Source organism: Palaemon carinicauda, chromosome 6 (genome assembly GCF_036898095.1).
Source record: "Palaemon carinicauda isolate YSFRI2023 chromosome 6, ASM3689809v2, whole genome shotgun sequence".
Classification (NCBI taxonomy): domain Eukaryota; kingdom Metazoa; phylum Arthropoda; class Malacostraca; order Decapoda; family Palaemonidae; genus Palaemon; species Palaemon carinicauda.
The window spans coordinates 114,305,625-114,323,124 of record NC_090730.1 but is presented as its reverse complement, the minus strand read 5'-3'; the positions used below and the strand labels follow the sequence as shown (position 1 = coordinate 114,323,124).

The 17,500-nt window shown below is 37.0% G+C and overlaps 1 protein-coding gene across 1 annotated transcript in view; it reads left to right on the top strand.

Annotated features, from left to right (window-relative positions):
• The window catches only part of LOC137642617 (hemicentin-1-like), a 287,924-nt gene that overhangs the window by 119,067 nt on the left and 151,357 nt on the right, over positions 1 to 17,500 (top strand). Inside the window, exons 42-46 of the mRNA XM_068375327.1 lie at positions 1 to 147; positions 1,107 to 1,222; positions 4,259 to 4,380; positions 5,895 to 6,077; positions 6,603 to 6,760. The exon at positions 1 to 147 is cut by the window's left edge and continues 4 nt beyond it. Of these exons, the coding sequence (XP_068231428.1) occupies positions 1 to 147; positions 1,107 to 1,222; positions 4,259 to 4,380; positions 5,895 to 6,077; positions 6,603 to 6,760 (726 nt within the window). The remainder of the gene's footprint in view (positions 148 to 1,106; positions 1,223 to 4,258; positions 4,381 to 5,894; positions 6,078 to 6,602; positions 6,761 to 17,500) is intronic.

The following is a 17,500-nucleotide window of genomic DNA, read 5'->3' as shown; positions in this document are numbered from 1 at the left end:
GCCAAGGCTGACCGAGACTGTCGACGAAACTGTACACGTTGTAGCTGGAGAAGATGCCGAGTTCTTTTGCCCAGTGCACGCAACACCTACCCCATCCATCCTCTGGATGAAGGATGCTTCAATTCTACAGCACACCTTCACTTCAGAGTGAGTAGCAGATCGATGTCAAACATTTAAGAATTATTTCAATGCACATTTTGAAATCGTAAATCCTCTCTTTATAGATTCTTTGGACAGCCGTGCTGTAAATCTATCGCTTTGATCTGTAATTCCATTTCATTCATTTTGCATAATTTATAAGACCATTTTTGGGGGGCTTTTTTACATACTAATATTTGCGATTGTCTTTTACTACTGATAGAACAGGTATCCGTGTGGATTTGAGAACTTATTACTTAATATATTTTCTTCCACTTGAAAAATACACAATTTTTATTTTGCCTGTTTACACCTATATGTATATATACATACATAAACACACACACACGCACACATACACACACACACACACACATATATATATATATAAATATATATATATATATAAATATATATATATGTATATATATGTGTGTGTGTTTCTTGATATATATATATATATATATATATATATATATATATATACATATATATGTATATATGTGTATATATATGTATATGTATATATATATATATATATATATATATATATACTTATATATATACTTATATATATACATATATATATATATATATATATATATATATATATATATATATATATATATATATATATATATATATATACATCAAGACACATACACGAGAGGGTGCTAGAGAGAGAGAGAGAGAGAGAGAGAGAGAGAGAGAGAGAGAGAGAGAGAGAGAGAGAGAGATATGTGCCTTTTTTTTGCCTATTCCTCCTAAATAGTTGCTCTACCTCCCTTGTAAAAGAAGCAGCTTTACCCGTTCACAGTACACTTAAAGCCAGGAACTTTTCAGCACCCTTTCGTATATACTGTACGGTACTGTGCATATATATATATATATATATATATATATATATATATATATATATATATATATATATATATATATATATATATTGTATATCATATTCTCTACAGGGACCCGAAACGACTACTATTGAAAGGCGTCACCAAAGAAAACGACGGACGGTACACCTGCTTAGCGACTAATGAAGCCGGAACTACCGAACAAGACTTCTTTTTACGTGTCATGGGTCAGTTACGCACTGTTGGATGCCATCTCTTTGTAATTAAGTATACTTTTTTCACTTGTTATGTTTGACAGATATATGTAAATTCAGATTTATGTGCTTGTAGTTAGAAACTCGGGATGTACATATCATTTTCTCGTCTATATTAACTATGATTCTTGCCATACGTTCATACTTTTAACTACCCGCAATCCGTCGTGTCATTGGTTTAATTCCTCGTGGGGATTGTGTGAAGGTTAAAATAGCTCGAAAGTTCATGTGCCAAAATTCTCAAGAAGACTTTGATTGTGCAGTACAGGATCCAAAGAAGAACGGGTCTGCTAAGGCGCAGGTCAAAATCTGAGCAGGTAGGATAATGAGTTCACGTGAGCCCCTAAACCTCGGCCGGGCTCGCATACAGCAAGGCAGGTTAAAGAGTTGGCTCAAATGACAACCCAAAATTTGTCCCTCAGTTTCATGTTTTATATTCATCCTGCTCCTAGTGACTTCTTTGATAGATATTGATCTACAATATGCTTAGGATTCCAGCATGTAAATACCAGTTGTCTTGTACAATGTCTTATTCGCAACATTTCTTGCGGTAAATAATGCTGTGAAAAGGATTTTCCTGCTTAAACTCTGTTTATATATCAGCACAATGCTGAAAAACTGCAGTTTTTGGTTGCTTTAACATTAAATAAAAAGTTAAGTCTTTAGTTTTAAACATATAGTTCTTTTGTTTCCGGAGAAATAAAAGTTTAAAAGATGTCTGGAAACAGGCACGTCGACGGTCGACGGTCTCATGAACTTACCGTAGATCATGCCGTAATTTGCTCTGTGCATTTTTATAATGATGAAGTTGCCCACAACGATTTGGGGTTCAAGTTGCAAAATAATAGTTTTGTATCTGGTTCTGCCATTCATGAAATGTATTCTCAGAGGAAGACAGAATAAAGATTTTCTTGTACGTTAAATTTATGAGAAACTGCCAATTTCATTCATCTTGTCAATAATCGGTTCCATGTTATCATTTTTTGTTCAAAGTTTCACGAAATGCTTTTGAGATAAAGTATGAGGGGCAGAAAATAGTTTTATAGGAAAAGGTTCATAACATTTAAATGCCTGTAATAACTTTGAAAAAAAAAGAGTAATTCTGTCATATGAGTCGCTTTCAGATCCATATGAAATACGTAATAAATTATGTAGTGTTAAATTCATACCTACAAGGTGATTAAATCAGGATCTCTTGGAACTGTTTTCTGGTTGCATACGCCAAATGAATGGCCCACATGGCAATCCAACTTTTGTAAGTTTTAGGTTTTGCTTGAGATAGTATTTGTTGGGGAAAGAAATTACACGGTTAAGTGACAGAGATCAAAGTGAGTGTGAAGAAGAATATTTTGTATTAAACGGACAGATGCAATTTTCTAATGTAAAACAGAACACTGAGCAAGAGCTGTTAGTAGAAATGGGCTTGACTAGCATTTTGTTGAAAAATATCACCAATGAACTTGAAATTGGAAATTAAGGTGTAATGGATGATTTGGGAGAAAAACCGGATCTGACCGAGAAAGAGGTAGCCAAGCTTGAAAAGTCTATTTCTGAGAATTTCTTTTTATTAGAATATACTAATTTAGGATGCTTTTTTATTATTATCATTATCATTAAATGCTAAGCTACAACTCTAGTTGGAAGAGCAGGATGCTATAAGCTCAGGGTCCCCAGCAGGGAAAATAGCCCAGTGAGGAAAGGAAACAAGGAAAAATTAAATATCTTAAAGAATAGTAACAACATTAAAATAAATATTTCCTATATAAACTATAAAACTTTAACAAAACAAGAAGAAGAGAAAGTAGATAGAATAGTGTGCCCCGAGTGTACCCTCAAGCAAGAGAACTCTAACCCAAGACAGTGGAAGACCATGGTACAGAGGCTATGGCACTACCTAAGACAAGAGAACAAATGGTTTGATTTTGGAGTGTCCTTCTCCTAAAAGAGCTGCCTACCATAGCTAAAAAGTCTCTTCTACCCTTACCAAGAGGAAAGTAGCCACTGAACAATTACAATTGGGTGAAGAAGAATTGTTTGGCAATCTCAGTGTTGTTAGTGTTGTTAGGTATATGAGGACAGAGGAGAATATGTAAAGAATAGGCCAGACTATTCTGTGTAGGCAAAGGGAAAGAACCGTAACCAGAGAGAAGCGTCCAATGTAGTACTGCCTGGCCAGACAAAGGACCCCATAACTCTTTAGCGGTAGTGTTTCAACGGGGGGCTGGTGCCATGGCCAACCTACTACCTACTACCTACTATGTCGCAGAAGTCTTTTATGAGAGAAATATTTATTGCAGCTCACGAGAAAGTTTACGGGAAGGTAGAGATTGCATCAAATCGCTCGTTTACGAATTGGAACTGTTTGAGTTTTTTGTTCCCAAAAATATGATGAGTTTCTTTGCTAAAATTTCTTTACAATTTGGAATAAAATATAATGATAAAATTACTGTAATTAATAACAAGTAAAAGAATGGGTGTTGAAGAATGAAATTGATATCGAGAAGTTATTTGTCCTTGTTTTGTTAAATGAATCCAAACAATAATACACAAAATTAATTTTTTTTTTTTTTATTCATATTACTATAGTTTCATGTTCTCTGACCTTTGATGACTCAGGGTCCCTGTGGGTCAAATAAGCATTAAAGTGAAAGTTAAAAAAAAAAGGGTTCAAAAGGAGATTAGTTTCAAAAAAGGAAATATAAAAAACTGATCCTTAAATCCCCGATACCTGGCAAAGGAATCTCTATTGGAGAGGGGCTCACATGACTACCTGAGCGGAAAAGGTCTTATTTTGGTCACCACGTTAGCAGACCCGTTCTTCTCTCGATCTTGGTACGGTATTGCAAAAACCAAAATCGTAGTGTCGTGCAATGTCGTGCTAGAGTTAATGTGGCTTTAGACTGGATCCTAATCGCATGAGCAGCATTTTGGCTGGTTAAATGTCTAGAGAGTTGCTATTCATGTTTCCATATGCCACCCTTAAAATAAGCTTTTGTTTTTTCCTCCCAGTGCCTCCACGGCTCCTGGACCTGGACACTCCTCTGGTGGAGAAATCTGTAATCCTGAATCGGGCTGCCACCATCACTTGCTTCATCTCAGCCGATCCTCCTCCTGTCATCACCTGGCTGAAGGTATGAGGCAGCTGATGTGTAAAGAAATATAATTTATTGTGTTCTTTGAGGGGATTTAGAAGAAAAAATTTATTTTCTCTCTCTGTTCCTCCCATAGGTATACTGTATACTCCATTGGTATAGGCTACTCTGAACCCAAGGGTAGAATGCCTTTGCTTCTCAAGATTCCTTGTAACACCAATGAAGCTTCCTCCTCCCATATTTACTCTGCAGAAATTTGTAGTCATACCCAACTTTGGAATGCTCTTCATGCTTCTGGTTTTTTCTTTATTAATCTTGAGTGATGGACAATAATTTCAAATAACATCCCCTATTTACTAAAATATTTGGATGTCTACGCTAAAAAAAACAGCTGTTTGTCTATCACTAAACAAAAAATTTTTTTCATAAAATATAGAGGTTTTCTAATATTATTTTGAATTTGAGTACTCACCATTCCTATTTGAAATTTCACTTATTAGTCCATACACGAATACATACTTGTGTTGTCTGCTTCTTTAAAGCTGATGTTGCTCTCAAATGATTTCCCGAATACTTTCCAATATTTAAATTTCTTATTTCTTCTGTGTGATTTATTATACCAAATGCCTAAATATTCCATTATTATTATTATTATTATTATTATTATTATTATTATTATTATTATTATTATTATTATTATTATTATCCTTTTACAAACTTGGTCAGATTGAAATCTAGAATATACAATTACCAATTAGTGAATTAAATCAAGTTGCCATTTATACCAAAAATATTATTTTCTGCCTCGTGGATCATACATCAAGACACTAACATCGGCACTGCATCAGGGTAAATCCACATGCGTAAGGCCTTTTACCATGGCAATCTACTAACAGTATATAAGACTGTTCATTTAACTCAAATAAACCCTTGGGAATTATTTCTTATGGTCATCAAGGAATGTTATTTGAAAGCACAAGCTATTTCCCCTCTTAACAGGTTTCTCTATATCGACATCCCTTTTGGCCAATATTTACTATTTACCATTCCTGCTCAAACCTGACACCTTGTAAAACCTTTAGAGTGTGGACCGGTAAGCCAATATGTGGGTCTATAAGGCGAAAAACGGAAAATCATGAAAATGATCAGTCAAAAAAAAAAAAAAAAAAAAAAAATGTAGGAGAGGTCAATAAACCGTTTAAAAAGTGCATATAAAATTTAAAGTAAAAGTACATTGTACTCGGCATTTCTTTTAACACCTATGGATGATATGATACGTTTAATTTGTATATGCGTGTTTACTTTTTATTGTCACTCAAAGGCTTACCTATTTTCATCAGGTTTATTTATTTTCCGACTAGATATTCTAATCAAAGTATTTCTAATGGAAAAATAAGGAATTATGTCTTATCTTTAAACAATCATGCCTAAAACATTTCTTAATATATGACAATATTTCTGGAGAAAGAAGGCTAAATATCAAGTCAGAATAGTGAAGAGGATGATAAAGTGCAATCCTTATATATTCATTAACAATATTCTTATTTCTTCAGGATAGCAGAAATCTCTCTAGCCTCGCATCTGGGGTCACAGTTGATAACCAGGGACGCAGGGTTAATGTTGCAAGAGCTCAACCAATACACGCTGGGAATTACACGTGTTTGGCTACAAACGCTGCTGGAACTACGGCTCTTACAACGATGCTTACTGTCTTAACACCACCGACCTGGAATGAAGTAGGAATTATGTGAAAAATATGGGATTGAAGTAAAAAAAAAAAAAAAAAAAAAAAACTTATTCTGGGCTTGGGTGCATGGAAGACCTTATTCAGGGACCGGGTGTAAGATTGTTTTGCAGCTTAGACGAATTATTTCATACAAAGATTTTAATTATGACATTAAACTCAAAATCTCAATGAATTGTTAAGTAGGTAAAAAAACTGGTGCTACGTTCTATTTCATTTAATGTTCTTATTATTTCAACTTAATTGAATTGGTTGTCTTGGTTTCTTATGATTCGGAAGGAAGGATAGATAAATAAAAAGTAATACTAGAGAAAGAAATACTGAAATATATTTACTTTTCTAAATCATAGCTTATCCAGATTCAAAACAAATAAATCCTACTCACAATAAAATTTGAAATTTATGTAAATGGAGGATATTCAAAGTGTAAGAATATTTCACCTAAAAGAATATCCTCGAAAGAATTCTGTTATTTCCGTAAAGGTTTAGTATCTATTCCCAATTTCCGTTTCTTCAGGAAGCTGAATTCGAACCAGATGTTGTAGGAGTGGCCGGTGAGGAGCTCCATTTGTATTGCGACGTCGAAGGAACGCCTCCACCCTCCCTACTGTGGCTGAAGGATGGTCAGGTCATCACAAACATCTCGGAAGAGGTCACTATAGAAGAAGATGACAAGTCAGTGGCATGAGCTATTAATTGTATTTTCTATTGTTTTATATTTGATAATACTGGTAAGAATAGGAATAATAATTTAGTCGGTGACGTTAAAAATATCTGCGTGTTTGTCTGACTTGCTTTATTTTCGTCTGTTTTATTAAAATGCTATGCATAATAATTTTCGATACATGCATATATATATATATATATATATATATATATATATATATATATATATATATATATATACTTATATATATATATATATATATATATATATATATATATATATATAATTAACCGCAAGGAAAATATGAAAATATTGAATGGATCCTAACTAGCTTCGTCAACCGACATCACCAAAATGACTCATTATTATTATTATTATTATTATTATTATTATTATTATTATTATTATTATTATTATTATTATAATAATCTTTATACGTCAATATATATTTTATATATATATATATATATATATATATATATATATATATATATGTATGTATGTATGTATATATATATAGATATATATATTTATATACGATTGTATATATATATATATATATATATATATATATATATATATGTATATATATATATATATATATATATATATATATATATATATATATATATACAATCGTATATAAATATGTATATATATATATATATATGTGTGTGTGTATAAATGTATGCATATATATATATATATATATATATATATATATATATATATATATATATATATATGTATATATATACATACATATATATATATATATATATATATATATATATTTATATATATGTATGTATATATATATATATATATATATATATATATATATATATATATGTATATATATATATATATATATGTATATATATACATATATATATATATATATATATATATGTATGTATATACATATATATACATATATATATATATATATATATATATATATATATATATATATATATATATATATATATATATATATATACTGAATATGTGTGATAGAACTCAAGGGAAAAATGAGGACTGATTTATTGAGAGAGGTCTCTTTACATTTTATAAGCTACAGTGGGGGCACAGACATACATACTGGTATTTACAAAAGAGTACTCCCTACCCCAGATGAATGTGGGTAGGGAGTATTGTTTGTAAATATCTGTATGTATGTTCGTACTTGCACTGTACCAATTGAAATGTAAAGAGACCTTTCCATAAATCAGTCCTCTGAAAAAGTATCACGAAACTAGTCAAGACTTGATTCTGTATTTTCTATTTTTGGGCTCAAGCCATGTTGTCGTGATGGAAGTTCCTTAAAGTAGCTTCCTAAGGGATATATGTACTACAGTGATATTCCCAGAGAATTTTACCTTTAGGTATCCAGAATTCTAACTCCAGGCGCGAATATCCTTAAAATTTCTCCAAAGGATATCGCATAATATCAGCAGACGCATTCTTGACACGCCTCCATAGCAATCTGCACCCCAAACAGCGTTTTGGCTTCGAGGAGGATGTGGCAAAAGGGAGCCGTCCAAAGGCTCTCCCCGCTCTCGTAATACTATTGGGAATACAACAGTGCCATTCCCACGACGGCAAACATTCCTTTTTTTGTAGCTATCTCGCTCGGTGATATTTCCTGATGATCTAACTTTTTGATCGTTTTACAGGATTATTATTATGCTTTCTCCATCATCTTCCGCCTCTGGAAAGTTGAGTATCGGGTCTTTACTATGAGTATATTTTAGCTCCTGTTTCACAATGAAATTAGAGTATTTTATTGTGTTTAAGAGCTAGGCCAGTTACTGGAGGCGCCATGGCGCCGTTGTTCGTTAGGCATGTGTTATTTAGATAGCCGAACGACTTCCAGTTTTTAATAGCTTTATTTAATTATTTTAATTATTTAGCTATTTAGGCAATTACTCTTGTAAAGTTTTGATAATGTGCATAATTTTTGTTTCCCCCTTTTCTCTGTCGATCGTATAGTTAGAGTTTCGGTGATTTAGGTAACCGAGATCTCGTATAGCCTAGGTAACCTTACCTAGACGTTTTACTATACGTTAAGACTTTCCCCGGTTACCCTCGTGTTTTGTTTTCATTCAGTGGAGACTGATACCTCCTATAATGTGATGAAACATTACACATCTCTTCGGAGACTTAAGGGTAATCTCTTTCCCTCTGAGTGTAGCCTCAGGCTACAACCCTAATAGCCGTGCCTTGAATTTTATTCAGACATGGCTAACTTAGGGTTTGTCCTGCCTCTTCCCTTAACCGTTGGTTGTGGTATACCATCGGGTTTTGGGATTTAGTCAGAATCTCAGAGTATTTAGTCTTATGTCGGCGACCTGCCGGCAGGGCGAATGGGTTGTAGGATACCATCATTTCCCTGCCAGCTAGGTGGCCAGCAATGGAGGTTAGCCCTCATTAGCCGCACTTGAAGTTATGGTAGGATACCATCTTCTCCTTGCGACTAAATGACTAGTCCTATGCCACAGTACTCTGGGCTGAAGAGTAATTTTCTTTAGCCTAGGATACGTGGCACTGGAACTCTGTTTCTTCTTTGTTGAGAGGAGACGGCAGTGCCGCCATCCCCTTAACTGTGTCGGCAATCTCTGGGTTGGAGAACTAAGTCTTTCCTGTTCCCTGGGATTCTGCCGATACCGAGACAGAGTTTCTTTTACAAGTGGTAGGATTGACAATTTTTGCCAGTTCCTTTCACACTCGTTACAGGACCCTGTTCCCTACCCCGCTGTCCTCTTTTGATGGCTGAGCCATTGTCTTTCTTTAGGCTGGCATCTTGCAACCTTCCTTTGCTGGTAGGTTGCCGGAGCCAGCCAGACTCCCTCTCGAGCCATATCTTTGGCTGACGGCAGAGCATACTGCCGCTAACCACATCATCTGTCAGCAATTGCCGGCCTAGCCGGCAGCCAAGATGGCTGCCGGCGACCATGATGGCCGTGAGAGGGAAGTCCTTTCTGTTCCCAAGGTTCTTCAGTCCTCCCTTGGACTGCTGCTACAGGTCCTGTTGCCGGGGTACTGCCGGCCAGGCCAGCACAGATAGTGCTGACTCAGTTGGCAGCACGCCGACTGTACTGGTACTGCTGGACTTGCCGGCCGGCAGTGTATCGGCGGTACCTTGTCGGCAATAGTACTGTAGCTGCATGGAAGCCTGAATGGTACATTCTCCCCTTCTATTAGAACCTTCTCTCTGGAAAAAGGCAGTCAAATTAGACTTTTACATCCTTAATTACTGTATACATTCACAGTAAGGAGTAGCCTTTTTTCCATGCTATCTCTCTCTCTCTAGCTAGCATGCCGGGTATGCCGGCAAGACCTAGCTATGCCGGCTACGTGCCGGCTGAACTACTGTATATTTTATACAGGTAGCCAGTATATCTGCATTATAGAATATACTGCAGATAGAAAACTACTATATAGTTTATACTAGTAGTTATTTCCAATATATTTTGAATATCCAACACAGGCATTTGCTGAGCCCAATCCTATATTGAATGAATATGATTTCTTCAATATCCTGATTAGAAATCAGTATTAGGATTACCCTACAATATTAAACACTTCAAGGCAGGAGTAATACACTCCTAACCCTTAAAGGATGGAGCCTTTTTCCTTGAGTCTCCCTGATCAGGAAACTCTATATTTTAATATAGTAGGAAGACTACAGCAAATAGGCTGAGTGGGCTATACAAATATATGTCTTTATTTTCCTAGTCCACCTGGCATCATGCTAGATGGACCATACTGTCATATGCTACTATGAAGGCAGCATAATGAATAGACTACAATACATGATATACAATAGCCAGTAAATTGCAATATAGACTTACTGCAATTAGAAAACTACAGTACCATGATACAGTAGTATTTTCTGACATACCTTGGGTACCCTTGTACGAGCATTCTTCTGGTACCGTTCATATATTGAATGAATAGTTTTCTTCAATATTCTGATTGAGAATCAGTCATCCTGACCCCACAGTATTAACATTATTTTGGGACAGTGATTTGATACTTCTCTACCTCTAGGGGTAAGAGTCCTTCTACTTGGAGTTACTCTATAGAGAAATCTCCATGTAGTTAATACTGAGGGGAGGCAACAGCATTTGCTCACAGGGGTACACAAGTATGTATCGCCTACTATCCCTTTATAGCTTACTATCCTAAGCTACTCTATTGTAAAGGACATTTGCATGTTGATTGTCAAGGAGATAATCCATTGTATACTCATTTGGTTTTCCTTTCTTTACAGGAGGAACACCAGATACCTTGTGCTGCAGTCCTCTGCAAGGCCAAGAGTAAGTACTTTTACGGTCATAATACTTGCAGGTTTCATGCCCCCTGCAATATTATTTCCGGATCCCTACATTATTGGAACCCACAGATTTGCAATATATGTCGGACATTAATGTCCGAAGGTTTTAAAAATCCCAAGTCTACGGAGATTAGGGATACAGCTCAATATAAATTACGCAACTGGGTGAGAGGCTTTCAAAAGATCTCTCCGGGACCTTTCCTACCTAATGATAGGATGCGTAAGCTACTATTTCCGGAAGCAAGTGAGGAAACAATAGTGCCTCAGGAGCCAACTACCTCCCCTGACGGCCAGAAAACCTTTGGGATTAAGGGCAAGAAGTCCCCCAGGGTAGAAGAGGAAAATGTTGTGTCGGAATTTCCTCCGCCTATGCCGGCTATAGAGCCATCGATGTCGACATCTTCGTCTTCTACCCCTCTATTGGATAATGTGGTACAATTATGTATCCAGCTGAAGAATCAAATTGAGAGCTTTCATAAACAAAACAAAAAGCAGGAAGTAAAACGCAAGATAGAGCCTCGTAAAGCTTCTCTTGTCGCTTCCCAGGGGTCAGTCAAACGACCCTTGAATCAAGACCTACCAACATGCTCCATAACCAATCCCTGGAGGTTTGCGGAGCAGATGCCGATTTCAAATGGCAATCTCTACATCTCAGAGAAAATAGATGCTGTTCCTTTGGACAAAATTCAATTTTGGCCAAGCTTTGATGCTTTCCCTAATTGTTGGGTTCGACTGAAGTACGATTCAAAGTCAAGAAAAGGAGCGGAACCAAAGGAGGTCTTGATTTTCGACCATGATAAGGCACAGACTATCCTTTCAAGTAGGCTGAGAAAGGTGGGTTATTCAGAGTCGAAGGTATTCTCACTGAATAACAGACACCCTTCCTTTCTTGCTCCTATTTCACTCTCATTCCCCTTTATGGGGAAGGCATTTACTTCTGTTGCCAAAGCGGTAGAGGTGGGTAAGCCATGTCCCACACTCGATGAGTGCAAGCCTTTGTCACCAGCTTTTCCCGGACAGGAAAAGGATTGGAAGGAAGTCCATTTGACATTTTCAGTAGGAAAATTAGACAAGGACATCGCAAGTCGACAATTAAAGGTATGTCCCCCTAAATTGTCTGAGTTGCTCTTGTGTAATGAACATGAGTCAAAGGAGAGACTTGCGACATCCCTTTCTCTACAAAACTACATAGAGTTGTGTTCAACCTACGAAAGTACCCCAGACATGCTCATGGTCGTAGCCAAAATGCATATGGTTATCTTGGTGAAGGACCTTTATGCCTTTATGAAGGCCAGGAGAGCATGTAGAGAGTTTGTGTTTGCTAACGCAACAGTGAAACACGAAACAAGGAAGCTAATATCTTCCAACATCTGGGGTAAAGACCTCTTCCCACACGAGGTCATTAAGGAAGTAATTAAGAACGCCACCATGGAGAACATAAGTCTTCTCCAAAAATGGGGCATTCCTTCAAAGAGAAAATCTTCTGTGGTTGTGGGTCCCCAACCTAAAAAGAAGATCGAAAATGCTGGAAATATCCAGGCTGCTCAACAACATCCCACTATTCCAGTGACCACGGTGCTACAGGCAGATGGTCAAAGGTCTAAGCCTACTGACTTCTCGAAGCATAAAGACGCTTCGGCTAGGAGGAACTTTCCCTCAGGATCGCAGGACCTTCGATCCTTCAGTCCAAAGCCTATTCAAGATTAGCCATTGATGGGAAACAGAAATGTCTCTACCATCATTTCCTTACCTTCTCCTACAGTTCAAAACCCTCCTGGAGAAGTATACCTGAGAGCTATAGAGCATACAGGTAGTAAGAAAACTATAGCTCATCGAGTTCCAGGGAAGGCTGTTTTGTGTTCACGAGAAGGACTCAAGATATCAATGAGTCATTCTGAACTTGTCGCCTTTCAACAAGTTCATAAAAAACAGCAAGTTCTGATTGTTAGTCCTTCTGAACATATGGACCTTGTTCCAATTAGGGGTGTTCGTAGTCTTGTCAGACCTGAAAGGTGTCCTTCGGAACCTTCCAGTCAACCACCCCCCTTCCTCCTATCTAGAATTCATGTTACAGAGAGTAACATTCATCCTAGGAAAGATACGTGTTGGACTCACAGTCCTGAGTATCTTCAAAGGATTGACGAACGTAGTCACGTCAAAGTCAAGCCTAGAAATAGTTCAGGTATTGATATACCTGATCAAGAGGCTGGAGTGGGCAGCACCCGAAGTGTCCGGCCAATGTGCATTCAAAGAGATGACCCGGTTCCTGGGACATCACGGATGCAAGATAGGCTTCTAGAAGTCTCGACTTTCTCCAGCTCAGGGGTTTCGATGTTTAAAAAACCATCGAAGCCCTCAGTCACATCAACTCTCCTCTCCTTTGGAAATATAAAAGGAGCTCGTGAGGTCTGTCAAGAGACTCAGGTATTCAGTCAGAATACCAAAATGCCAACAGGAAAAAGCGCTAAACTTTCCCCAGTTCGCTATAGAGACAGACCTGGTGCTAAGGGCACACCAGAAAGATGCGTTAAGAGCTTGGAGAAAACACGCATCAAACGCTTGAAGAGATAAAAAAAAAGACTGAGATTGGTCCCTCTTTAATAGCTTACCTAACAGAAATTAGAGCACGAAAGTCCCAAGACTCTGCTGGTCCTTTCATGGGTGGGGAAGCCCCCTCCACACAGATCAGGCTCCCTATGACTGATCTGGGACACCGAAGCGATAATAAGACGTCACATTCGAACGTCTCATTCAGTCTTGGTGAAGTTACCCATCCCTCTCTTAAAGGGACGGCACCTACCAGCAGTTCATTTACAACTGATCCACGATGTGACGGTGGATACTCTATTTCGATACAAACTGATAGAGTTGGAATGGTCCATGGGCGCAGACATATTCCCTCCCAGATGGGAACAAGTCCCGGAACTGCAATTCGACCTCTTCATCACGAGCGTCTTCAAGAAACTACCTCGCTATATAGCCCCATATGAGGATCCTCTAGTGGAGCTGATAGACTAGATGAGGCTGGTCCTAGCTCTGACCCTAGGTATATTTCCGAAGATTCAGAAATTAACTGCCTTCGTTTTATCACAGAGAACCCAAACCCACCATTTCATGATTTTCTCGCTCTAGTGGTTAGAAAAAGGTTTGGGATCTCAAAAGGCAATATAGAATTCTTAGAAGAATACAAGGCCAAGTCAACTAGAAGACAATATGAGTCTTCCTGGAAAAAGTGGGTTGTGTTTGTCAAAGCAAAAGGACCGAAAGAAATTTCAATAAACTTCTGTCTGTCCTTCTTTGTCCACCTTCATAGCCAAGGTCTGGCGGCCAATACGATAAATACGTGCAAGTCAGCCTTGACTAGGCCTCTCCTATATGCCTTTCAAGTGGATCTGGCGAATGAAATCTTTGATAAGATTCCGGAGGCATGTGCTAGGCTTAAGCCCGCGGTACCACCAAAGCCCATCTCTTGGTCTTTGGACAAGGTCTTACATTATGCCTCATCTGTGAACAATGAAGATTGTTCTCTTAAGGATCTAACCCAAAAGGTTATTTTTCTGTTTGCTATCGCCTCCGGGGCTAGAGTTAGTGAAATAGTGGCCCTATCCAGAGATGAGGGTCACATTCAGTTCACGGAAGTGGGAGAACTGAATCTATTTCCTGATCCATCCTTTCTCGCTAAGAACGAGCTACCCACTAAGAGGTGGGGTCCCTGGAGAATCTGCCCTCTGAAGGAAGTTGTCTCTCTATGTCCTGTAGAACTTCAGACTTCAGGGGAGGACAGCTCTTTAAAGGAGAAACTTCTGGATCAAATTTATCCCTAAAACAACTAACGGCGAAGCTCACCTACTTTATTCATAGAGCGGATCCGGACAGTACTCCCGCAGGTCATGATCTGAGAAAGATTGCTTCATCACTGAACTTCTTTCAGTATATGGACTTTGAGCGCCTTCGTTCATACACTGGATGGAAATCATCCAGAGTGTTTTACAAACACTATGCAAAACAAGTGCATGAACTGAAACACTTCGTAGTAGCGGCAGGTAGTGTATTAAAACCTGCCCCCTAATTACTGTAGTAAACAGATTTTGGTTTGGGACCTCACATGTCCTCGCACATGTAACGGATGAGAATCATCCAGAGTGTTCTACATACACTATGCTAGACAAATCCATGTTCTGAAGCACTATGTGGTGACGCCAGGTAGAATATTTAACCTGCCGTCTAATTCTACGATGAACAGCTAATTGACTGGGACTGTCAATTAAAGGGAGAAGAGGTCACTCTTCTTAGGTGTGACTTCTTTTAATTAAGTGTCATCATGATAACACTGGCTCTGTTCAAAATCCCAGGTGTGGAATTATACAGATAGCACTAGTGCCGGTGTACGAAGTACACAGTGCAGATAGAAGTAACCAGTACAGGAATTATGAAGAGAATTTGTTTTATAATTTTCTTCAGTCTGAGAGTGGCACTCATCATTTCTTCCTTCAAGAAGGAAATATAGTCTCTGTACTTGTTACAGGTATAATCCCATTGTCATACTACATTTGTTTAACTGAACATCTTTAAGTCATTTATTAGTAATAAATGTCTATTAGAATGTAGTGCGTCCACCTTCGCCAGACAATTGTATGTAAACATGCCAGAGTTCTTCAACTTACCAAAGTAAGTATCCCTCATATATTTGTATGCATCAAATAATAGATATAAGAGACACTGATGTTATTTCAGCAAATATACAACTATGAGACTATTTGTATATTCAGTGTGTACTTATGTTTGGTCATACTATGTATGTTAACCTCAAGATCCCTTTTCTACTGTCTAGAATGACTCTTCCCTATAGAAGGCAGGAAGCACTAACATTGGTTATGATTAGTGATGGTGACGAATAATGGTAACGTCCCTTGTTTCATGTGGTCCCCATGACCATAGAAAAGGTTGCTATAAGGTTAAGGCACTGATTAAAAATCCACAGATACACTAATGCTCTGGTATGCTTCCATCACGACGACATGGCTTGAGCCCAAAAAACGGATTTTGAGCGAAGCGAAAAATCTATTTTTGGGTGAGATGGCCATGTCGTACTGATGGACCCACCCATCTCTTCTAAAAGAAAAGATCTTCACAGTATCCCTCCCGTGGTACTGTATCAGTAACACCACGCTCAATGCTACAAGGAATGTCCGCCGTCGTGGGAATGGCGCTGTTGTATTCCCAATAGTATTACGAGAGCGGGGAGAGCCTTTGGATGGCTCCCTTTTGCCACATCCTCCTCGAAGCCAAAACGCTGTTTGGGGTGCAGATTGCTATGGAGGCTTGTTAAAAATGTGTCCGCTGATATTATACGATATCCTTTGGAGAAATTTTAAGGATATTCACGCCAGGAGTTAGAATTCTGGATACCTAAAGGTAAAATTCTCTGGGAATATCACTGTAGTACATATATCCCTTAGGAAGCTACTTTAAGGAACTTCCATCAGGACGACATGGCCATCTCACCCAAAAATAGATTTTTCGCTTCGCTCAAAATCCGTTTTCATATCCCCTGTGGTTATTTTGCTTCTGAGCATCACGTTTCCTTGTGAATTGGATTTTATTTTATGTCGGGTACCCCATGAAATTTGGGGAGGTGCCCTAATATATGTATATATATATATATATATATATATATATATATATATATATATATATATATATCCATACATATATATATATATATATATATATATATATATATATATATATATATATATATATATATATATGTATGGATATATATATATGTATATATATATATATATATATATATATATATATATATATATATATATATATATATATATATATATGTATATATATATATATATATATATATATATATATACATATATATATATATATATATATATATATATATATATATATATTTACTAGGAACAAAATTGGACAGGTGTGTGGAAAATGTAACAAAGATACAAATAAACTAGTGTTAATGCAAATCAAGTATGTACTTTTGGATTCAGTGGTGGCAGTTTTAAAACAAATGCTTAGATTATTCCGAAACCTTAAGAATAAGTAAGAGAGGGACAGAAAATACCGTAAAATTTGATAATCACTTGAAAGGCTGGATAGGGGAGAGTTGTCATTGCATAGGAATTACTGATGGACTGTGGGAACTTTTGATAAATTGAACAAATCAATTATTTATTTAGCAAATGATGGCTAAGAAATGGAACTTTTTTTCAACCTGATCCCAGCTCCGTCGTATGTGAATATGGGCCTTGGAAAAAAAAAAAAAAAAAAACGAGAATTTATGCTTTTCAGCATAACACTTGATTCATTTTGAGCAGCAATCCAATTGCAGGTGATGTAACTCTGCTTTAAATCTTGATCGCACATT